Source organism: Anolis carolinensis, chromosome 2 (genome assembly GCF_035594765.1).
Source record: "Anolis carolinensis isolate JA03-04 chromosome 2, rAnoCar3.1.pri, whole genome shotgun sequence".
In the NCBI taxonomy this organism is placed as follows: domain Eukaryota; kingdom Metazoa; phylum Chordata; class Lepidosauria; order Squamata; family Dactyloidae; genus Anolis; species Anolis carolinensis.
Genome location: NC_085842.1, coordinates 191,796,540 through 191,821,409, shown reverse-complemented (window position 1 = coordinate 191,821,409; position 24,870 = coordinate 191,796,540). Strand labels below are relative to the sequence as shown.

Here is a 24,870-nt window from a genome sequence, read left to right as displayed (position 1 = left end):
GGGGGGGGGGAGTATTTAGTCAGATAACAATTGTACAAATTCTCCCACTTAAAAAGATGAGAGAGGCCTGTTATTGACATCATAGGTAGACCTCAACTATGAGAGACAACATGAGTAAACACATCCAGAAAATCACATTGTTTGATTTTTCACGAATTTATTTGCAAATTATGGTGGAAGATAAGTATTTGGTCCATAACAAAAGTTCCCCTCAGTACTTTGTTATATATCCTTTATTGGTAATGACAGAGGTCAAACGTTTCCTGTAAGTCCTCATAAAGTTGGCACACACTCCTGCTGGTATGTTGGCCCATTCCTCCATGCAGATCTCATCAAGAGCAGTGATGTTTTGGGGCTGTCACTGGGCAACACAGACTTTCAACTCTCTCCAAAGGTTTTCTATAGGGTTGAGATCGGGAGACTGGCTAGGCCACTCCAGGACCTTGAAATGGTTCTTACGAAGCCACTCCTTGGTTGCCCTGGCAGTGTGCTTGGGATCATTGTGATGCTGAAAGACCCACCCATGTTTCATCTTCAGTGCCCTTGCTGATGGAAGGAGGTTTGCACTGAAAATCTCACGATGGCCCCATTCATTCTTTCATGTATATGGATCAGTCGCCCTGGTCCCTTTGCAGAGAAACAGCCCCAACGCATGATGTTGCCACCCCCATGCTTCACATGGTGTTCTTTGGATACAACTCAGCATTCTTTCTCCTCCAAACACAACGAGTTGTGTTTCTGCCAAACAGTTCTACTTTGGCTTCATCTAACCATATGACATTCTCCCGATACTCTTCTGGATCATCCAAATGCTATCTAGCAAACTTCAGTCAGGCTCGGACATGTACTGGCTTAAGCAGGGCACTGCAGGATCTGAGTCCCTGGCGGCGTAGTGTGTTACTGATAGTAGCCTTTGTTAAATTGGTCTCAGCTCTCTGTAGGTCATTCACTAAGTCCCCCTGTGAGGTTCTGGGATTTTTGCTCACTATTCTTGTGATCATTTTGACCCCACGGGGTGAGATCTTGCGTAGAGCCCCAGATCGAGGGAGATTATCAGTTGTCTTGTATCTCTTCCATTTTCTAATTATTGTTCCCACAGTTGATTTCTTCACACCAAGCGGCTTGCCTATTGCAGATTCAGTCTTCCCAGTCTGGTGCAGGGCTACAATTTTGTTTCTGGTGTCCTTCGACAGCTCTTTGGTCTTTGCCATAGTGGAATTTGGGGAGTGACTGCTTGAGGTTGTGGACAGGTGTCTTTTAGACTGAGAACAAGTTCAAATAGGTGCCATTACTACAGGTAATGAGTGGAGGACAGAGGAACCTCTTGAAGATGAAGTTACAGGTCTGTGAGACCCAGAAATCTTACTTGTTTGTAGGTGACTAAATACTTATTTTCCACCATAATTTGCAAATAAATTCGTGAAAAAGCAGACAATGTGATTTTCTGGATGTGTTTTCTCATTTTGTCTCTCATAGTTGGGGTCTACCTATTATGTCAATTACAGGCATCTCTCATCTTTTTAAGTGGGAGAATTTGTACAATTGGTATCTGACTAAATATTTCCCCCCCATTGTGTGTGTGTGTGTGTGTGTGTGTGTGTATGAATCTAAATCAGACCCTACTACTAGATCCTTAAAGAGTACAAACAGTAAAAGGTGAATTTGAACCATTCAAAAGATTTCTTTTCCTGCAGAGCAGTGTTTTTATAAGGATTGTCTGGGAACACAGCCAGCTAAGTAGCACCAATAAGATAACAATAGAGTAAACATAATTAGCAGAAGCTTGGTGTCTTTGGGGGGGGGGGGGAATAACCTTCTGGACAAGGAAATGTGAAATATGTAAAATATCCCAAAAAATTTAAAACCATGTTTTCTGAAAAAAAAATGTACCCTTTATAGATGAAAAGTAACTTCATTAATTTAGGACCATACACCATACTTATAGTTTGTCTTGACCAAAAATAGCACATTTTATTTTTTCTTCGTGTACTCTGTGAATGCACACTAATGGAGAGGCTGCGCCTGCGCAGGTCCCAACGGAAACTCTTCCCAAGCTGAAGTTTAAATTTTGGCGGTAGCCACGCCCCTCCGTCCCCGGAGGGCATATAAGGCAGCCCTCGGCGTCTCCTCCCCAGTTCCTTTTTTTCCGCCGCAAGGTTCACTTCGGATTCTCATGTCTACGACTCGCTTCAAGCGCTGCACTCAGTGTGCCGCTAAAATTCCTGATTCCGACGGCCACGCCAAGTGCCTCTACTGCCTCGGAGAGGCACATGTCGTCGGTACCTGCCGCTTCTGCCTGGCCCTAACGGCTCAGGCTAGAAAAAATAGAGCCGCGAGGCTTAGAGCGGCGCTCTACGAAAAATCGCTTGCCCCTGAACCCGCTCCGTCGACTTCGGGCACGAAGCCGCCGCTTAATCCGGGTTCGATGTCGGCTTCAACAGCTAAAGCCCCTTCGGTCTCGTCTAAGGCGTCCAGAGCCTCCAGATCGTCTAAGGCCGCTAAACCACCGTGCACACTCACCACGGCTACGGTGTCGACACGTTCTGGTCGGGTCGGCCCTTCCTCGACATCGAGCTCGGTGGCTTCCGTATCTTCGGCCCGATCCCATCTTGGGGCTCCTCCGTCGACCTCTGCGATGAAGATCGCCCTTAAAAGGGCTCACGAGGAAGCTCGTCGGACCCAATCCGACTCAGCAATGGTCCCTCCCACGCCGGGAAAATCCCTGAGGGTTCCATCAAAACAACCACTCGCTAAGAAGAGGGCAACCCAACGGTCTTCCTCTTCTGCTTCCTCCAAGATGGACGTCCTTTCTTCGGCGACTTCTTCTAGGAGGTCCTCTCCGATCGCTCCTGCTCAGCGACCTCGCCAAACTTCTCCTCAGCAACTTTCTGATGGCGAGTTACAGGACTCACCCCACCACTCCACTCAGACAGTGGTCAGGGTGCCATCTCCTCGACCTGCTGTCTCTCATCGTCCGTCTCGCCAGCAGCTTTTTCCCCCGACCTCGACACCGGAACGGGGTAGACAGACCACTCGCCTGGCTCGAGCGGCCCAGGCCTCGGCCTCCAAGGATACTCGGCCACAGATGGCTTCTGCTCTTGAGGCTTTGCCGCCACCAGAGACTGTGTTGTCATCTCCCCCCCAGTCCCCTCAAGGGGCTGGGGACGATGAGATCGATATAGATCGCCCTGATTCCGCTCTCTCGGCCTCGGTAGTATCCTTAGGCCTTGATCTCTCTCCTCCTCATGACGCCTATGAGGTGGACCCTCCTTCGCCTACCGACAACATTCGGGCTTTCTCCGAACAAATGATTAGAATGGCCAACGCCCTGGGTCTAGAAATCAAACAGACTTCCAAGGCAGTTACTGACCCAGTCTTCAAACGGGTCCAAGCCCAGGCCCCTCCAGCCACGCTGTTGCCGTTTTTACCTTACCTCCTGGATGTCATCCAGTCTTCGTGGAAGACCCCTTCCTCGATCCCTCCTACCTCGAAGAGAATCGAGTCTTGGTATCGTACGGACGACGACTCTTTAGAATGGCTTAAACACCATCCCGACCCAAATTCCATGGTCGTTAAAGCTTCTCAGTCCTCCGGTCGTGAATCCACTACCCCCGCAGACAGAGAGGGCAAGAGGTTCGACGCGGTCGGCAGGAAGCTCTATTCCGGAGCCCTTCTACTTTGCAGAATGGCGAACTATGGGGCCTGTATGGGGGCATACCAGCAGATTCTTTGGGAAAAAGCTCAGCCCTTCTTCTCGAAGTTGTCCGACGAAGACCGGTCGGTTATGTCTACCCTCCAACAAGAGGCCGATTCGTTAGCGCATCATCAAATCCAGATGGCTAAGCATACGGGCGACACGGCCGGCAAGATGATTGCCCACGCCATTGCTATTCGTCGCCACGCCTGGCTGAGATCTTCCGGTCTGTCTTCCTCCTCGAGGCAGGTCATCGAAGACCTCCCCTTCGACGCCATGGGCCTCTTTAACTCTGGCACCGACGACAAGCTAAAAACCAACCACGACTTTAAAGTTCTGGCCACTAAATGCGGCGATCAACCCCAGGTTCACCGCACCAAGTGGTTTCCTCAACGCTTTCGACGCTTCCCGCCTCCTTCTTACCGCCATCAATCCTTCCGGCGTCCCTCGGTATCAAACAACCAAAATCGCCAGCAACCCCGTCGGGCCGCTCAGCCACAAAGACAACGCGGCCGAGCCACCCCCACTGCTGCTCAACCTCTCCGGCGTTCCTGACGCCATCTCTCTTTCCAAAGACTCTTTCTACGGTACCGATGCAGCTCTCATGCCTCCACACCCCTCCCCTTCACCAAATCAGCCTCATGGTCTCTTTCTAGACCGCCTGGCTCCCTTCTTTCACCGGTGGAAATCTATTACTTCAGATGCCTGGGTTCTCAAAATTGTCCAAGAAGGCTATGCCTTGGAATTCGAAGAACTCCCGCCCACGGGTCAAGTCCTTCTCTCCAACCCTTCTCAAGAAATTCTCGCAGAGGTCGACGCCCTTCTCGCCAAGGGGGCTATTCGGCCTTCTCCATCGGTACAGGACCCTCAAAGCTTCTTCTCCAGATACTTTATGGTCCCGAAGAGGGGTGGGGGCCTCCGCCCAATTCTGGACTTACGCATGCTCAATGTCTTCATACGTCCAACCAAGTTCAGGATGGTCTCCATCGCCTCCATCCTCCCGATGCTTCAACGCGGAGACTACTTCGTGTCTATAGACCTTCGAGACGCCTATTTCCACGTGGCGATTCGAGAAAACCACAGGCGCTTCCTTTCTTTCAAAGTTCTCGACCAGACCTACCAGTTCACCGTTTTACCCTTTGGCCTCGCTACGGCCCCAAGGGTCTTTACCAAAGTCGTCGCTGTCGTGGCTGCCCACCTCCGGCTCCAAGGGATCACAGTCTTTCCATATCTAGACGACTGGCTTCTGGTCGAATCCGACCCTGCCCTTCTCCGACGTCACGTCGACTACACCCTCTGTCTTCTAGAATCTCTCGGTCTTCAATTAAACCACGACAAATCTCACCTCACCCCGTCGAACAAAATCTGCTTCATCGGTGCCCTGTTCGACTCAATTGCTCAAACTGTCTCCCTTCCGTTCGACAGGTTTCTAGCTCTTCGCCAACAAATCATTTTCTGCGAGACCCACCGGAGGGTTCGGGCTCGATCCATCCAGGTACTGCTCGGCCACATGGCCTCCACAGTCTTCACGACCCCGTTCGCCAGGCTTCATCTCCGGCCTCTTCAAAGGTGGTTCATAGACGCTTTCAAGCCATTCCGCCACCCCAACTCGAGGTTTCTCTCGGTCCCGCCTCACGCTCGTCGGTCGCTTCTCTGGTGGAAGTCCCTCTCCAACGTTTGCAGGGGTCTTCCGTTCCACCCGATTCCTCCCTCCACTACCATAACCACGGACTCATCCAACTTCGGCTGGGGAGCCCACATGAAGGGTCTCACTGTTCGGGGCCTTTGGTCTCCCTCCGAGAAGGCAAATCACATAAACTTTCTCGAACTCCTTGCTATCTTCAAGGCTCTGAGAGCCTTCTCACGCCTGATCTCCCAGAGATCTGTACTCATTCAGTCAGACAACACGGTAGCAGTCTTTTACATCAACAAACAGGGTGGCACGGGTTCAAGGAAGCTGATGCTCCTCTCCTCCCAGCTGTGGCATTGGTGCATAGCCCGCAACATCCAAATCTCGGCGATTCACCTTCCCGGGATCCAGAACAACTTGGCAGACGCCCTCAGCAGGATGACGACTTCCTCCCACGAGTGGATGCTCGACCCCGAGACTCTTCTTTCTCTTTTTCTCAAATGGGGCTTCCCCACTCTAGACCTTTTCGCTTCTCCCGAGAACGCTCAGCTGCCTCGATACGGGGCAAGACTCCCCCCGTCCTCCTCTCCAGGCTGCCTGGGAGACGCCTTTCTTCTGGACTGGTCGGCGGAACCGATCTATCTCTTTCCGCCCTTTCCTCTGATACCGAAGGTCCTGCAGAAACTCCGGTCGGTACCTACGTCGGCGATCCTGATAGCTCCAGCCTGGCCTCGTCAATCTTGGTTCCCGGCTCTTCTTCATCTCTCCAAGGCGACCTTCTTCACTCTACCTCTTCTGTCACACCTCTTATCCAGGGAGAACGGCCAGATCCTCCACCCGGATCTCCCCTCTCTACATCTCACTGCTTGGAGGATTCTCGCCTGACCTCCCTCCCGCAAAACCTACAGGAGGTCCTCCGCGCAGCTCACAAACCGGCTACAACCAGGGCCTACACTTATAAAGTCTCTCGCTTTCGCTCCTTTCTTCGCTCCCGAGGAATTACTGTTTTCCCAACCTCGGTACCGATTGTGCTGGACTTCCTTATGTCTCTGGCAGACCAAAAACTTTCTCTTGCTTCTATGAAATCTTACCTGGCCGCTCTATCCTGGTGTTTTCAACAACATGGTAGACCATCTCTATTCTCCGACCACCTTGTCAAGACCTTCTTGAAAGGGTACAACAACATCTGCCCACCGACTCAACCTCCTACTCCAGGGTGGAACCTCGAGCTTGTACTTTCCCAGCTTACTGCCTCTCCCTTTGAACCGCTGGCTTCGACCGACCTACGTCTCCTTTCTTGGAAAGTTGCCTTCTTGGTGGCCATAACCTCAGCGCGCAGACCCTCGGAGCTGGCGGCCCTCCGGGTCGATGAACCCTACCTCCGCTTTCATCACGACCGCGCCGTTCTCCGTCCGGACATCACCTTCCTTCCCAAGGTGGTCTCGGCTTTTCACCTTAACCAGGACATTGTCCTTCCCGCTTTCTTCCCAGACCCCTCGTCTCCCCTTGAGCGGAGACTGCACCTCCTTGATGTGCGTAGAGCACTTCTGTTTTACCGGGACCGTACTAAGGACATTCGAAAGACCCCAAAACTTTTTGTGGCCCATGCCCCAGATAAACTGGGCAATCCTATTTCTTCTCAAAGACTCTCACACTGGATTGCTCAGGCCATTGAACTGGCCTATGAACTAGCCAAACGACCTCCTCCCCCGTCGGTTCGCCCGCGTTCGACGAGAGGTCTCTCCACGTCGACTGCCTTCCTAAGGGGCATTTCCCTGGACTCCATCTGCAAGGCAGCGATCTGGTCCAACCCCCTTACATTTGTGTCTCACTACAGGTTAGACCAAAAAACTTTGAAGGATGCCGCCTTTGCTAGGGCAGTTTTATCCTCATGCTTGTCCTAACCTTCTGCATTTATGACTTCTCTGTGGGTGTTTTTTCTCACGCGACCCTCTTGTTGTTTTTTCCTGTTTGGTACATGTTTGCACTGCTCTCCTGACGATCCGTGCCTTATTGCTACTGCCTTCCCCCTTAGGGGAATGATGTTTTCCTGTTTTTGTTTTTTTTTTCACATGTGCTCTTAAAGGGTTATATCATGCCTTACCGAACTGCTCTCGGTGTTTGGCGTGTGTTGATGCAATACCTTAATGGGTCCTTGGACCATGTTTTTTTGATGTTTTCATGTTTAATAAACATATGTTTGGACAGTTTTCTCGTTGTCAGGGTTTGCTTAGCCCGCCTCCGAGACCTAAGCTTGCTAGTCTCCATTAGTGTGCATTCACAGAGTACACGAAGAAAAAGGACAGGTTGCTTACCTGTAACCATGTTTCTTCGAGTGTACTCTGTGAATTCACACAAGCCCGCCCTTCCTTCCCCTCTGGCAAACCCTCTTCCTTTCTCGTTGCCTTTGCGGCGTAGGAACTGGGGAGGAGACGCCGAGGGCTGCCTTATATGCCCTCCGGGGACGGAGGGGCGTGGCTACCGCCAAAATTTAAACTTCAGCTTGGGAAGAGTTTCCGTTGGGACCTGCGCAGGCGCAGCCTCTCCATTAGTGTGAATTCACAGAGTACACTCGAAGAAACATGGTTACAGGTAAGCAACCTGTCCATATTTCAGGTACAGTTTATTAAAAAGTAATTACAAATTGAATATACCCTTTGAAATATTGTTACAAATAGAGCAATGAAATGAAAAGAATATTTAAACCATAGTGCCAATCTTTCAAAATCACACATTCCCACTAAAAACAAAACAAAACAAGAGAAGTAAATCTGGAGTAGGAATTTCAACGATGTGCAATAGTCTTAACTAAAATCTACAATAGAGTCTCACTTATCCAACGTAAACAGGCCGGCAGGATGTTGGATAAGTGAATATGTTGGATAATAAGGAGAGATTAAGGAAAAGCCTATTAAACATCAAATGAGGTTATGATTTTACAAATTAGGCACCAAAACATCATGTTATACAACAAATTTGACAGAAAAAGTAGTTCAATATGCAGTAATGCTATGTAGTAATTACTGTATTTACGAATTTAGCACCAAAATATCACGATGCATTGAAAACATTGACTACAAAAATCATCATCATCATCAACATCATTTAATTACTTATTAATCGCCCTCCATCCACGATGCTCTAGGCGATTTACAAGATAAAATTGTAAAGGATAAAAATACATACATACAAATATTGATTAAAAAATTAAAATAGATTAAAAGCTCTAGTAAAGAGCCAGGTCTTGAGTGCTAGGGTAAAAGGCCCTAATGTGTTGGATAATCCAGAATGTTGGATAAGTGAGACTCTACTGTACTTGCCTCATAGTTTTTAGAATATACAGCTGCACAAGCTCGTTGTTTTATATGACAAATATACAAAAGAGATACAACTGGTTATTCTCCTGCTCTACACATTTCCTGAAAGCTTCAAGATTAAGAGTGCTGATGTTACCCCTGCCTTGTAGACAGTACTGTTGTTTACAGTCTTAAGAGTTCAGGTTGTGCTCATCAGAACTATTGTTTCCAAATGCCATCTGTCAGGGGTGCTTTGCTTGTGCTTTTGGTGCACAAAGGTAGAAGGGGGTTGGACTAAATGGCCCAAGGGGTCTCTTCCAACCCTCTTTATTATTTAACATTGAGGCTGTATTTGTTCCCGTTTGTTTCTTTTTTACTTCAAAATAAGAGATGTGCAGTGTGCATAGGAATTTGTTTATAGTTTTTTTTTTTCAACTATAGTCCGGCCCTGCAACAGTCTGAGGGACCGTAAACTGGCCCCCTGTTTTAAAAGTTTGGGGACTCTACTTCAAAGCAGATAGTGTAGGATTTTATTCAGCTGGGTGGAAGGGGCCCTATTTCAAAGCAGATATTGTGGGGTTTCCTGCCTTGGTATTCTGGGTTATATGGCTGTGTGGAAGGGCCCTCGGGGGCCAGGCTGGGCAAAGCGAGGGCCTCCCTGCTTTCCTTCGACGCCTTTTTCAGGTTTGGCCAGTTCGGGCCCCGAAAGGGAGCGGCCTCATTGGGCGCCGCCTCAGCAGCTGACTGACTGGGGAAGGAGGGAGGGGAGGGAGGCAGAGAAGCAAGGCGAGAGAGCGAGGGAGGGGGCGGCCAGGAGGAGAGAGGAGGAAGGCGCGCGGGCGGGATGGCGCGCGACGAGGAGAACTATTACGGCAAGCACGGTAAATAATACGGCGCAGAGAAGGGAAGCTTTGTTCTATGGTGTGTGTGTGTGTGTAGCATTTAGGGCACAAAAACCCTTTTGCCCCTTCCTGACTTTGCATTCCCCTCCCCCTCTGTTCCAAGGCATAAGAAACGGATTGGGAATTGCGGGGGCGGGAAATTAAAGGACCCAAAGTAAAGGAGGAGTGGGAGGAAGCTTTGCTGAGGGGTCTCTCCGTCCCGTTTGGGCGCCACGTGCGGGCTTCCGGGCCTGTCTCTGAGAGGCCATGGGTGTCAATCATATCCCCATTCCTTTGCGTGGTGGGTTGGTGGGCATCTCTTGCCACTCTTCCCTGGCCTGCTGTGATTCTATTTCAGGATTTTAGGGCAAACTTTGACCTTCCAGGTGTTTTGGACTAAAACTGCCACTATTCCTAACAGCCCAAGTGTGCCTCATGTAAAAACAAAGACCCATGTCCTTCTCGCTTCAGGGAAAATTGAATTTGGTTATATCCGCATCACTAGGCTTTTCAATCACATTTTATTGACTAGCCCAGGGGTCCCCAAACTTTTTAAACAGGGTGCCAGTTCACGATCCTTCGGACCGTTGGAGGGCCGGGCTATAGTTGGCTACCGAGCAATAATAATAATTAATAATAACAACAATAATAGAAGAGTTGAAAGAGACCCTTTGGGCCACTGAGTCCATCCCCCTTCTGTCTTTGTGCAGCAAAAGCACAAGCAAAGCACCCCTGACAGATGGCCACCCAGCCTCAATGTTAATAATAATAATAATAATAATAATAATAATAAGTGTTGGAAGAGACCCCTTGGGCCATTGAGTCCATCCTCCTTCTGCCTTTGTGCAGCAAAAGCACAAGCAAAGCACCCCTGACAGATGGCCACCCAGCCTCAATGCTAATAATAATAATAATAACAATAATAATAAAGAGGGTTGGAAGAGACCCCTTGGGCCACTGAGTCCATTCCCCTTCTGTCTTTGTGCAGCACAAGCAAAGCACCCCTGACAGATGGCCACCCAGCCTCAATGCTAATAATAATAATAATAATAATAATAATAATAATAATAATAAGTGTTGGAAGAGACCCCTTGGGGCATTGAGTCCATCCCCCTTCTGCCTTTGTGCAGCAAAAGCACAAGCAAAGCACCCCTGACAGATGGCCACCCAGCCTCAATGCTAATGCTAATAATAATAATAATAATAATAATAACAATAATAATAAAGAGGGTTGGAAGAGACCCCTTGGGCCACTGAGTCCATCCCCCTTCTGTCTTTGTGCAGCAAAAGCACAAGCAAAGCACCCCTGACAGATGGCCACCCAGCCTCAATGCTAATAATAATAATAATAATAATAATAATAATAATAATAATAATAAAGAAGGTTGGAAGAGACCCCTTGGGCCATTGAGTCCATCCCCCTTCTGTCTTTGTGCAGCAAAAGCACTAGCAAAGCACCCCTGACAGATGGCCACCCAGCCTCAATGCTAATAATAATAATAATAATAATAATAATAATAATAATAATAAAAAAGAAGGTTGGAAGAGACCCCTTGGGCCATTGAGTCCATCCCCCTTCTGTCTTTGTGCAGCAAAAGCACTAGCAAAGCACCCCTGACAGATGGCCACCCAGCCTCAATGCTAATAATAATAATAATAATAATAATAATAATAATAATAATAATGGTTGTAAAAGAAGAAGAGACCCCTTGGGTCATTTAGCCCAACCCGCTTCTGCCCTTGTGCCGTGGGGGCCGGATAGATAGCTTCGATGGGCCGCATCCGGCCCCCGGGCCTTAGTTTGGGGACCCCTGGACTAGCCCATCGGCCGTAACAAAACATTTAGTACATACCGTGTTTCCCCGAAAATAAGACAGTGTCTTAGATTAATTTTTGCTCCCAAAGTCTTATTTTCAGGGGATGTTTTATTTTTCCATGAAGAAGAATTCACACTTATTGTTAAACAAAAAAATGAACATTTATTATATACTGTACAGTAGTTGTCATCACAAACCAGTATAACCAGACAAACTGAATCCTATCAAGAATTTTTTGATACTAACATTATTTCCATGTACAACACTCTATGGTATGTACATTTACCAATTCTGCATGCTCTGGTGTTCTGTTCGGTGGGCATGCTTCCAAACAAAAACTTTGCTAGGTTTTACTTTCGGGAGAGGCCTTATATTTAGCAAACCTCTACTAGGTCTTATTTTTTGGGATGTCTTATTTTAGGGGAAACAGGGTAGACATACATACAACATACAACCTGCGGTACAAAAGAAGTTAATATAAACAAGCTGTTAACAAGATCCCGTTCAGGATTCTGGCCGGCCTTTTTTTTTTTTTTTTTGCCATAAAGATATGACGTTTATTTGGCAAAAAGAAAAAGAAAAAAGAAACCCAGAATTAAAGTAAAATACATGATTGATGAAAGAAAGAGGGGAGGTCTAGCTACACCTGATTTAAAACTATACTTTGAGGCGGCAGCACTATTGTGGGCCAAAGATTGGGCAAAACTTGAAAATAGCAACATTTTTGAATCTGAGGGGAATAAACCTGAGATTAGGGTGGCACTCTTATCTCTGGTACGAAAAAAAAGATAGACAATAATTTCATTTTATAAGGTCCTCAATTCTTAAGATATGGGAGAAATGAAAAAAAAAGTTATATGAAAAAACACCATTATGGATATCACCATTAGAGGCCTCCCAAAGAAGAATAATAGGGTGAAAAAATTGGTTTAAATATAAAGATCTGTTAATAAAAAATGGGAATTGTGCACTAAAAACACAACAGGAAATGAATAAATTAGATACAAATATTTCCAGGTTTCAATATTATCGCATGAGGAGGGGTAGATCATAATCAGGCTCGAGAGAGAGAGTTTTATGGCGTCTATAAAGCAAGATTTGCGCATCATTAGGCAGTTTCCTTCCATGTGTAGCTTTATATTTATCAGACTGCCCGTACTTCCCTGCATCTCATTCTTATCTTGGCCTAGACTTTCTTCCATGTGGCCAGTACGATTTCAGGAAAGGCCATTGGGAGTTCGTTGGCTGGTAATCTTGCTACTTTGCATATGTTAAGTAGGGAGGTGGTTTTGGTTCAGGGCAAATTGCAGAACATTCATCTGTTAGTTTATTCACTCCATTGTGTGTTCATGAGTGGGTGGGACCCTTTTATCTTTCATCCATTTCATCCCGTACTAAAATTACAGAAGCATTTTGAGGCAGGGCCCCTGGTGGTGGCGCAGTGTGTTAAAGCGCTGAGCTGCTGAACTTGCAGACCAAAAGGTCCCAGGTTCAAATCCCAGGAGTGGAATGAGCGCCCGCTGTTAGCCCCAGCTCCTGCCATCCTAGCAGTTTGAAAACATGCATATGTAAGTAGATAAATGGGTACCGCTCCGGCAGGAAGGTAATGGCGCTCCATGCAGTCATGCCAGCCACATGACTTTGGAGGTGTCTGCGGACAACGCCAGCTCTTCGGCTTGGAAATGGAGATGAGCACCAACCCCCAGAGTCGGTCACGACTGGACTTAACGTCAGGGGAAAACCTTTACCTTTTTTTGAGGCAAGGGCATGCTGACTTTATCCAAAACCCAGTTCTGAGTCACCTCTTGAAGGCCGTTTGAATCTAAAACTGTGGAATATAAAAGCTTGGCTTTCATTTTCAAGTAATATTCTCTGATCTCTTTTTGCAAAACAACTACAACAAAAAAGGGTGTTTCATTTGTCAAATAATCACTCTCTCAGTCTACAACATTAGAATTGAAATCTAATCTCAGGGACCACTGTTCCCTCAGTAGTTTGTGGAAATGGAAGTTTTTAAAAGTACAGAATGGTGATTTGTAGATCATGTTGTGGGGCTGGATTAAGTAGTTGGGATTCTGGAACAGTTCCTAAAATATATTCCCTATTTCAGTATATGTGAAGCTTATTCTGGGAGTGGCAGCATAAAGATGAATGATAGAATCATAGAGATGTAAGGGGCCTCATGGGCCATTGTGTCCATCTTCCCTGCTTAGTGCAAGATCTCCTGTAATTCCAAATTATTGGACCTGTTCTGCCTTGAGGTGTCTAAAGAGTGCACTCATGTCACACCCTTGGTCTTCTCTTAAATGAACAAGCCTGGCTTCTTCAACGTTTCTGTATATGTTTTCTTCTCCATACTTCTTATCCTATTTATCTTCTCTGAACATGCTCCAATTTGCCAACATTCTTCTTAAAATGTGACATCCAAAACTGATTAAAATAAGCTGAGGCCTGAGCAGCGTAGAATATAGCCAGACTAATCTTTCTATTGATTTGGAAAATATGCTTTTATAAAAGCAGACTAAAATAACATTTGTCTTGCTTGCTGTAGCATCGCTTTCCCCATGTAGTTCTGCTGAGCCATGTATTCTCCACCTGTAACTATGTGTTAGGGCTTTGTAGGCTAAATGTATTTGCATTTGTCTCTATTGAATTTCATTTTATTATTTTTTGTCCAATTACTAGTTTGGCAATGTCATTTTGAATTCTGTTCCTATCTTCCACTGTGTTAACCACCCTTCTCAATTATGTATCATCTCTAAACTTGCACCAATTCCCTCTAGCTTGTCATCTGAGTCATTGATGAAAAAGGTTGAAGAGTAACTAATTACCATGGAACAGAACCCCCAGGCATTCCACTTGTGGCCTCTTTTCCAGTTTGAAGTCTAGCCATCAGTGTTTACTCTTTGAGCATGCTTTTCCAACCAATTATGGATCCATCGATTAGTATTCCCTTTATTCTCATTATTCCCATTGCATCAATATCCTAGGAAAAGTATTATGGAGGACCTGATCAAATGCTTTACTGATATACAGATAAATGGCATCCATAGCATGCTCAATTTCTATCGAATTAGTCAACTGCGTTTAAAAAAAAATATTATATTTGTTTGGCAGCCTGAGTTCTTGCCAAATCCATGCTAGCCCTACTGGTCATTACATTGTAAAGAAGATACTTGCAGGCAGTCTCCTGTAGAATCCATTCTTCCTGGTGTTGAGGTCAGGCTGACTGATCTGGGTCATTTGCCAGTTTTGAGGAGAGAGGCAACGTTTGCCCTTCTCCTAATTCCATAAATGATATATAGGGCAAATTCCCTATATGTGTGACCTGCAGAATTCTCTGCCATTTTCTGTACTTATAGAAGCAACACACACAGTCTTGATGATATTAGGAAAGTTGACAGATGGTGGGGGTATTAGAGCAGAGATCCTCAAACTTTTTAAGCCGAGGGCCATTTCACAGTCCCTCAGACTGTGGCCGGACTATAGTTTGACAAAAACCCCAAACAAATTCCTTTGGACACTGCACGTATTTTATTTGTAGTGCAAAAAAAGAGAAAAACAATACAATATTTCAAATGAATAACAATTTTAACCGACATAAGCTTACCAGTATTTCAATGGGAAGTATGGGCCTGTTTTTGGCTGATGAGATAGTCAAGTTAATTAGGATTGTTGTTGTTGTGTGCCTTCAAGTCATTTCAGACTTAGAGCGACTTTAAGTCTAACGTTTAGAGTGGGAGGTGGGTAAATGAACTTGGAGGCCCACATCGGGCCCGCTGGCCTTAGTTTGGGGACCCCTGTATTAGAGGAAGAAAAAGAAGCAAACTATACCTCCTTCTTTCAAGCATGTAGTGACTGGACTGGGAGAAGCCTGCAGCAACTGCACCATCTGAATGATTGATTGTTCATCCTGAATAGGAATAATCAAAGTGCCTTGTTTTAGGGTTGTTGGGGGGGGGGGGGGGTTTGTCAGTCTGTTAAGCATTTCCTTTTGGCTGGGATGCTGGTACTTTATTTTACTTCAATTTACCTGCAGTTGACCCTCTTCCCACTCCCAGAAAAGGCTGTTCTTCATAATTGTGCAAAGTGGTCTCTTGAGCTCTCTCTTAATTGAAGGGCCAGCCCTTTACAAAAGTTGTTTGTAATTAAAAATGTGATGAATTGAAGGGCCAGCCCTTTACAAAAGTTGTTTGTAATTAAAAATGTGATGAATCTCTTTTTAAATGGATTCAAAAGACAAGAGCATTAGTTAAATGCCTGATTTTAAAAAACTTATGAATCTCAGATGATTAACTTTGGATTGGTCAGAATTTCCTCTTACGAACAGGGAAGGGATATGAGAAAGGATGTTGTTTCGAGGAAGTAAAATTAGGTTGGCACACTTCCATCAGTATTTGTAGCCAAGACAAGGCAGCAGCAGGGTTGGTGACAGAGGAAGCCTCTAGGATTTGGCTGCCAGCACAGCTGTGATGGGCTAAAATAGAAGTCCTACTGGGGATTTTCCTTCACCACCAACGTGCCTGTTTTCCCTAGATATAATTTCTGTTCAGGCCTTTCATTCAAATGGTTTTCACACTAGTGGAACATACTGGAGGTTTATAGAGATTTTGGGGGTGTTCTTTAAGAATTCAGGACCAAGTATGAGGTACTCTTAGAGCAGTGTTAGGACCACAAATATTTGGTAACAGTAAAAAGTTTCTGAATGCTATAATTTACACAAATCTGTTAGCAACCCTCATTTGGTCTATTATTTGTCCCCCAACACTGCTGGGAGCCCCTGGTGGCATAGCGGGTTAAACAGTTGAGCTGCTTAGCTTGCTGACCAAAAGGTTGGCGGTTCGAATCCGGGGAGCGGGGTGAGCTCCCGCTGCTAGCCCCAGCTTCTGCCAACCTAGCAGTTCGAAAACATGCAAATGTGAGTAGATAAATAGATAACAGCGCTCCATGCAGTCATGCTGGCCACATGGCCTTGGAGGTGTCTATGGACAACACCGGCTCTTTGGCTTAGAAATGGAGATGAGCACCAACCCCCAGAGTTGGACACGACTAGACTTAATGTTGGGGGAAGCCTTACCTAACACTGCTGGATAAGGCAAGCAAAGCAATACATTTGATTTGTGTTCCAGAATGAGAACAAATATTGAAAGCAGATTTTTCGCTAAGCATAGCAGGCTCAAATGTGGCTCTGCTGAAGAATCTTTGGGGGCTGTTTTTTCCAAAATATTTCTAATGGGATTTGTGTGTGTCTGTGGCAGGCTGGCCAAACCTGTATAATTTCCAGCTCTAGTCTGGAGCTTTCAGGAAGAAACGTGTTCTGCAACTAGGTCTCAGATTGCTTTCCTATTAACTTTGTAGCTAGGCAGAAGAAAGGAGTTTTTCCCTGTTAGTTGTGGGAGGTACCTTGGCTGGATTACTCATCTCACTTTCTTGAAGTGTGAGGCCTGCAGATTAGTCAAGATCGATGGTTCCTTGATGTGGAGGCAGTGTCCAGTTCTCATCTGGCTAGGGAAACTAGTCATTTCCAAAGCTCTTCTGTGTTTGGTTTGCATTGTTTTTCTTTCTGTTTTCTTCTCCAGTATGTGAATTAAGGGAAGTCAGCCAGTCATTGAATTTTGAGCCTTTGCCAGTGAAAAAGCTGGTAAACTCAGTAACTTTGCATTTCAAGGTGAAACATGAAATACAATTTAAGTAAATGAACTAGTGCCTACGTCTTAACCTTGAAATCTCAGGCTGATTGGGGACTGGGCCATATTGTTCCTGAATGTTTATTGAAAAAAGTATTTCTTGAAGGTAGCTGTAGGCAGAAGAACAGGAGATGCAGAGGAGTCAAAGAATGGCTGTGAAACCAAGTGCCTTGGGTTGTAATCAGTTTTCATTTTTCTTAGGTTTGAGAATGGATTTGGATAAGGCCAGAAGCTTCAGGGTTGATGTCATAAGGCTAGGGAATTCTGGGAGTTGTAGACTAAAAATAACATTCCTGAAATCTAATTAAAGGAGGTATAAGGGCAGCATCTGTGAAAGAATGAAGCACACACCCCATACCCCTCACTACAAAGAAATAAAGAAAAAGAAGTGCACCAAAATGCCTTCTTAAGCTAGGTGCTGAATTTTGCAAATTGTCAGGTTGAGGTATATGCGGATGTTTTTAATGATGGACTGGATGTGGGTGAACAGTCCTTTAATGGACTGGATGATGGCAAACAAATTGAAATGTAATCCAGGTAAGATTAGATATAAGAGCTGATCCTGGACAGTTGGCAGACCAGGGAATAGGGAATAAGGATCCAGCCTGTCCTGGATGGGGTTACACTCCCCCTGAAGACACAGGCCTGCAGTTTGGGGGGGGGGGGGTCCTCCTGAACTCTGCACTGTACCTGGAGGCCCAGGTATCTGCAGTGGTCAGAAGGATCTTTGCACAATTAAAACTTTCGTTCCTTGAAAAGCCAGATCTGGCCACAGTGGTACATGCCTTAGTTACATCCCGTTTGTACTACCATAGGTCTCTTTACATAGGGCTGCCTCTGAAGAGTGTTCAGAAACTTTGCCTGATTCAAAGAGCTGCAACCAGATTGCTAACTGGGACCAACTACAAGGATTAGTCAGCCTCACTTTTGCAGAAGCTCCACTGGCTACCAGTTTGTTTCCAGGCACAATTCAAACTGCTGGTCACAACCTGTAAAGCCCTATACAGCTCAGATCCAAGCTGTTTGGCTATTTGCATCTCCTTGTATGAACCTGTCCAGGCTCTGAGGTCCCAAAACCATCACAAACACGTTTGGTGGGGACACAAGAAAAGAGCCTTATTTATCTGTGGCTGCCTTATAACTCTGGAACTCCCTTCTTCCCAGGGAAGTCTGAATCCCCCCCTTCTTACTGTCCTTCTGGGGACAGGCTAAAACCTTTCTTTTCAGACAGGTTTTTAAGTTCAAACCAGGGGGTGTCATGAGGTGTTTGTAGCTGTTTTAGATCGATTTCCATTGTTTTAATGATTTTAACTTTAGGTTTCATTGTATATTAGCACTGTGTGCTGCTTTGAGTCTCGTTAAGAGAGAAAAAGTGACATATAAATCAATATAATAATGATGATGATGTATATTTTAATCTTTCTAATTGTTCAACTTTGTTTCAACTATTTTATCCTATGAATTTTTAACAATCCCCTTTTCAATTGTTGTGCCTACTTTGAGTCTCAATCTGTGGAAAAGACAAGAAATAATGATGATGACAATGATAATCGTAACAAATTTGCCATATGTTTAGGTCCCCTTGGACCATTTTAAGACCAAGAGTAGGCTTTTTTTCAAAGTGGATTAATTCTGGTTTTAAAAAAAGCAATTTCTTGGGCCTAAAAGTGCCCATGGAAGTCCTTAAAATATGGCAGAAATTCTCCCATATCTCTTGGAAGGTATTTGGGGACAATTTCTGACCTCTGGGCCCCAGAAATGGCTTTATAGGGTGCACTTTGCCCACCCTAGCGTAGGAGGAAAAAATGATAAAATGCTTACAGTATTACAGTTTGCAACTTCTAAAATGTCCTTTTCTATGAGGATATTACAAGTATGATGCCTCGCTTTCATTGTCTCTGGTCACCCTTTTTGCAGTTACAATTTTCCTAAAAATGTTGAAAACTATTAGAAAGGTTTTTTTGAGACTGAACATATTTTTGCCTAGTTGGAGCCTCTAAAATAGCACAGTGAGTAGATACTCAACAAGCGAAACTTTCTCCTTTGAATCTCTTCCCATCAAATAGGTCAAGAAAACAGCAGTGGTAAGTGTTTGTTCATCCCATCCAAAGAACGTTCACAGCTTTTCTATGGGGATGGGCTGTGATTTGGTGGCAGAACAGAGGATTTGCATGAAGAACACCCCATAGTCAATCTTCATATCACTGAATGTAAAATTCTGGAGGATGGTTGGGTTTGATAGTTTCCCTCTTATTTTCCATTCATTTTAATGAGGCTCTAGGAGATACTAGATTCCCAAAACTGATGGATATAGACAGAAATAATTTACGGTACCCAGTTTTCATTTTCTTCCTTTCCATGGCTGCATAACTCATTGTATTCTTTGCCTTCTTTTCTAGGAACACCTCAAAAATATGATCCAACTTTCAAAGGCCCTATTTATGACAGGTAAGGGCATAGATTGATAACACTGTGATATTTTGAACAATGTGTTTGGAGGGCAAAATGAGAAAGGGGGTGTTATTTCCTTGGGCTTGACTTCTCCCCACTGCCCTCCTTTTATAAAGCAAAGATTGCATGATGACACAAGATTAATGGTGAATGCAGTTTTGTTAGTTTATGTATTTCTGACATCCACAAGAGATTCAGGCTATTTTAATTAACATTTCTCCCTTTTCTTAGGTTTTAGTAATTATTACATATCCATTAGCCGTGATTTTTCTGATATGTGCTTCATTGAGCGACATCAGCTGCTTCAATTTTATTTGCATCTTTTGTTTTGTACCTTTCTCAATCAGTTATTAATATTTGTGCTACTATTTTAGATATAGTGTAAATGATTTTAATTAGAATTTTAAATTCAGATTTTAATTATGGGAGTATGTTTGAAGGGTAGGATAAAATACAGTAAATTTTATAGAAACTAAGTGCTGAACGGGACAGTGGTGAGGTAAACAGCTCCTTCCCTTTTGCCAAATGACAGAATTACAGGGATCTTAATGTACAACTCCCAGAATCATCCAGCCAACATAGCCAGCCCTCATTCTGAGAATTTTGGGAATGGCAGCCCACAATAACCAAAGTTCCATTCTTTGGTCAGAAGCTATCAAATAGCTACAGATGATGTGCTCAGGTTGTTAAACCACAAACCTCAGAGAGAGACGAAAAAAGAAAAAGCCAGCTTCACTTCCCCAGATGTAGGGAGCATCTTATCTCTTTTGTTGTGATGGCCCTCTAATGCAAGCAATTGCAAGATGTCCTCTTTGGGAAACATATCTAAATGGGACTTAAATACAGCATGCTTGGTTGCTCTCACATCTGGATTAGCTTGTTTGCTTATTCTCTTTATCTAAGGACTGAAATGGTCATTGTGATCACACCCACATGTCACTCTCTATTTTCAGAACCTAGGACATGTTCATACTACACAGGGATAGGGCAATGATTCCATTTTACTTCGCATAGTCCCATTCTGTGGCATCCTGGGATGGTTAGTTTAGGGAGGGACATGGAAAAATCCCAGCCAAAGAACTCTCCCTTTGGTGCCTCTGTCCAAACTACAAATCCCAGAATTCCATAGGATGCAGCTGTAGTAGCAGATGTGGAATGATAGCACTGTGATGGAAACCATCAACCTAGGGTAATGCCAGAGGTGTGAACTTGTGGCCCTCCAGATGTTTGGCCCTCCAACTCCCAGATGCCCTAACCAGTTTGTCCAGTGGCCAGGAATTCTGGGAGCTGATATCCAAAACATCTTGAGGGCTACAAGTTTGACATCACTGGGTTAAGCACAGATGTGTCTGTCTATGGGAGTTGGTGTATTCTTTTTCCTAGAGTGGAGTGAGTTCTTCCTCCCCAACTTTGCATTGAAGTTGACAAGTGGGCTTGCTTACATTTCAGGTGTAAAATTGTAATCTGCCTTCCATATTTACTGTGGTTAGAGGCACAAGTGACAAAAACACAATTTAAGAAATTGCCATTTTCTACTTGAGGGAATGGAGCCCCTGGTGGCACAATGGGAGAGCGGGTGAGCTCCCTCTGTCAGATCCCGCTCCCCATGTGGGGACATGAGAGAAGCCTCCCAAAGGATGGTAAAACATCAAACATCCAGGCATCCCCTGAGTAATGTCCTTGCAGACACCAGTTCTCTCACATCAGAAGTGATTTGCAGTTTCTCAAGTCACTCCTGACATGATAAAAAAAACCCTGAGGAAACATCTTTCTAGGAATTTTTCTGTCATCCAGCATATCTTTAGAAATCACGTCATCTTCCATCATGCCCTGGAGGAAACATTTTAATCAAGGCCATGAATAATCAACTTTGCAAAAGTCATAATCTCAAATGTGGAGGGATAACCGTATTTCTTTGTCAGTCCTGTCCCCTATCCTCCTATGCTTCAAAATAATACTTGCCCATCTGCATTGTGAATAATGATCTCTCACTGTGAGAGAAGGGCAAACATGTCTTGGGATTCTTGCATTGGTCTTAATGCAGTCATTTTCTCCTTCAGAGGCTGCACGGATATCATCTGCTGCATCCTGCTCCTGGTTGCTATTGTGGGCTACGTTGCTGTGGGAGTTGTTGGTATGTATGCTTCAACTCTCATTTTTTTCCTGGCTCTAGGGAACACTAGTCACAGTAGTCTTGCTGAAGATTAGATGTTAAAGTTGGAGGGGGGAAATCTTAACAGGTAAGGTGCATTGCCCTAAAAAGTGGAGTAGGCGCTGAGTTAAAAATGAAGCAACCACACAAAAGAATTGAAGGCTGTTAAATTGTTGAAAAGATCTTTCTCTGTTTAGTCTCAGTTCTTCAATTACTACACCAAAGACTGGGAAAAGATGTCTACTGTAGATCTTGGAAATCTTACCTATTTGTATGATAATTCCAATCTAGTGGCTTCACTGGCTGAGAATTTTGCAGTAATGTTCTCAATCTAGCAATCAGGGAGAATTTCGGTATTGGCTGAGAAATGCTGGCCGGGAATGTGGCCTAGATCTGTTGAAAGCATTCATGGAATAGAAGTCTGAAAGAATGGAAGAAGGCTTTTAAAATATTGTGTTCTTGAGAGGTTTTCCAATGTTTCTCTGAGGCCTGTTCCACTGATGACTATTAAACAGTAAATATTTCTTTCTTTTAAGAAATAAAACACAAGGAACCTGCTGTGATTCTTAGGAAACCGTGTTTGCTGTAAGATACAATGTGTTTGCATTGAATCTTATGAAACTTGTCTAACAGTATCTTCACAATACCCTTTTTTGTTTTGTGAGTGGTCTCATATGTATATATAGGGTGTTTGAAAAAGAACTCTCTAGTTTCCATTTAATTTAAATAGAAACTAGGGAGTTCTTTTTCAAACACCGTGTGTGTGTGTGTGTGTGTGTGTGTGTGTGTGTGTCTGTATGTATACTGTATGTATATGTGTATCTATCTATAAGATCAAAAGAACACAAAAAAACAACAACACTGATACACATATGTATATTTCCTGCTTCTTGACAGGGGGTTGGACTGTATGGTCCACAAGGTCTCTTCCAACTCTATGATTCTTTGTATCAGTGTTGTTATTGTTGTGTTCTTTTGATCATGTATTTGCATACCTGAACAAGATTGGGGTGAGATAGGCAACTCCTCTAATTTTGTGACTGCTTATAGAACAATTAAAGAGACTTTGGTTAGAGAAAGTATGTAACACCATTAATAGAGAGAAGAGTTGGGTTCAAGTGTCAGTAGCTTTGAATATCTTACTCAAGTTAGCTTACTTCATGGGTAGCTTACCTCGTGGGTTTGTTGTGAAGGTTTAATAACCAGATACCCATCCTTGTATCTTGGTCTCTTGGGAGGAGGTTGAGATAAAGGTGTCAATAAAGGCCTACTTGTTAAGAATTCAAAATAGCTTCTGGGGAAATCTGGTTGATGCTGCTGGATGTAGAGCAGGAGGAAGCAGACAGTCACACTATGGATTTCTGTCTTCTCTTCAGCATGGACACAAGGAGACCCCAGGAAGGTGATCTATCCAACAGATAGCCGCGGCCAGTTTTGTGGCCAGAAGGGAACACCTAATGAGTAGGTATCTGATAGAAACCCTCTTGTTTTTTGCATAAGCTGGTGCATAGTCAATGAGATCCTTTGTATTTAGGGGAAAGGGTTGTTGTATGTTTTCCGGGAAATTTTGCCACATACTGGTATATCTTCCTACTGGTATGGTGTCTTTCCATGTCTCTTCTGGGTAAAAAAGGACAGCCTTTCTTTTCTCTAAGTTGAGAGAATCTAGGCCTCATGCCAATCTGAAAAAGACTAGGATTGTGTTTGTCTTATCCATGAAGTAACTCATTAGGGCCCAAAACAACAAAAACTCCTGTATTGTTCCATGATGATTACATTTCCAAGGTATTTTGCCATTGTTAAATCCCCTCATGTTGTTCCAACCAGTTGCTGTCAGGCTATTTGTGTCATGTGCCAGACTGAAGACAGAGGAACAAGCTTTGAGATTTGGAGGGGACCTTTCTTTTCTCTTTGCTTAGCCATTGCTGGTTATGAGTGATATTCTGGGCCAAGTGAATCCAGAGATGGAGGGCAGTGTCTTCAGACAATCAGATAAGCCTTCCTTCCTTGTTATCCTCTCCAGTGCTCCTGGAATAAAAGCAGAGGTCTAGTGAGAAGGAGAGGAAGAAGAGAGTGCAGAAAAAGGTGGAAACATGTCTTATTCTTCCTCATGCCTTTGAAATTTGCTGGAAGATGTCCTAAAATAAAAGTGCCTTTGAGTATGTACATATTGTTTTCCCTTAAATGTTGGGAAAACTAACTTTGAACCTCCAGGATGAACAGTTAAATGGCATCGAATGTAGATAAGCCTGACCTCTAGCATCCCATTTTGAAAATTAGTATGGTCTTTGTGAGTGTTCCCCAGACAATACTAGTTGTTGCTTTATATTTCCATTGTAATCAGAAGTTGTTCAGTCCATAAGAGATGTGCCTCATCCTAGATCTGAAGAAAAGTTACTTTATAGGCAGTGACTCCCAGAATTCCCCAAGCTGTGTAGTCACTGGACATGTTGATCTGAAATGTAACTTTCCCCCAGCTCTGCCTAATCCTTTTCCAAAGGATGGATGAGGAATTAAGATCTCCAGCATTGTTTCAGACTCTCTGGATTTTCTAAATTTAACTGCTGACAGAAGGAAACAGTGGACTGGATATTCTTATCATTCTTTTTTCCTGTTTGCAGGAACAAACCTTTCTTGTTCTACTTCAACATCATGAAATGTGCCAGCCCTTTGGTCCTGCTGGAATTTCAGTGTCCCACCACCCAGGTAAGGTTTATCTCTCTGGCACATCCCAGATCAATAATTGCAAGAGATCTTCGCATCAGTTCTTAGCCAGCAAAGGAGATGAAATCTTACTTTCTTTCATTAGTTCATGGACAGACATAGATTACTGGGTCATGTTACTAAAGTCGAGGGCCAGATTTAAGAGCCCCTGGGAATTTGATGCTCTCTTGTGGTTATAATGGCAAGAGGAAGCAGTGGGAAAGTGCTAAATGGTGCTAAGTGAAGACAAGCAGCCTTGAAAATACTGTATTACTGTGGGACCTTGTTTACTGTGTAACAATTCAGGTATATGAAGAGAGCTTTTTAGCAATTTCAGATATTTCTTCTGTTGATAGATTGAATGTGTAGCCCTTTAAAGGTCATAATGTGTTAGGGTTCTTACAAAACAGATTGCCATAAAACATGTTTAAAGAATACAATACAAAATCAATTAACAGCACATGAAGACCTATTTCTTCTTCTGCCTGTGGATTGTGAAGGAAGCCCAAATAGAATTCAAGTGTTATTTTCCTTCTGGGAAAAGATAACGAAGATGATG

At 44.2% G+C, this 24,870-nt stretch overlaps 1 protein-coding gene across 3 annotated transcripts in view; it reads left to right on the top strand.

Moving 5' to 3' along the window:
* The window catches only part of slc44a2 (solute carrier family 44 member 2 (CTL2 blood group)), an 86,802-nt gene that overhangs the window by 21,662 nt on the left and 40,270 nt on the right, over positions 1-24,870 (top strand). For 2 of the 3 annotated variants that reach the window (XM_003216837.4, XM_008103811.3), the window contains exons 2-5: positions 19,405-19,453; positions 21,517-21,590; positions 22,985-23,069; positions 24,230-24,314. In XM_003216837.4, the coding sequence (XP_003216885.2) occupies positions 19,405-19,453; positions 21,517-21,590; positions 22,985-23,069; positions 24,230-24,314 (293 nt within the window). Of the gene's footprint in view, positions 1-9,369; positions 9,502-19,404; positions 19,454-21,516; positions 21,591-22,984; positions 23,070-24,229; positions 24,315-24,870 lie in introns of those variants that run through there. The other variant, XM_016991159.2, reaches the window with a different exon arrangement.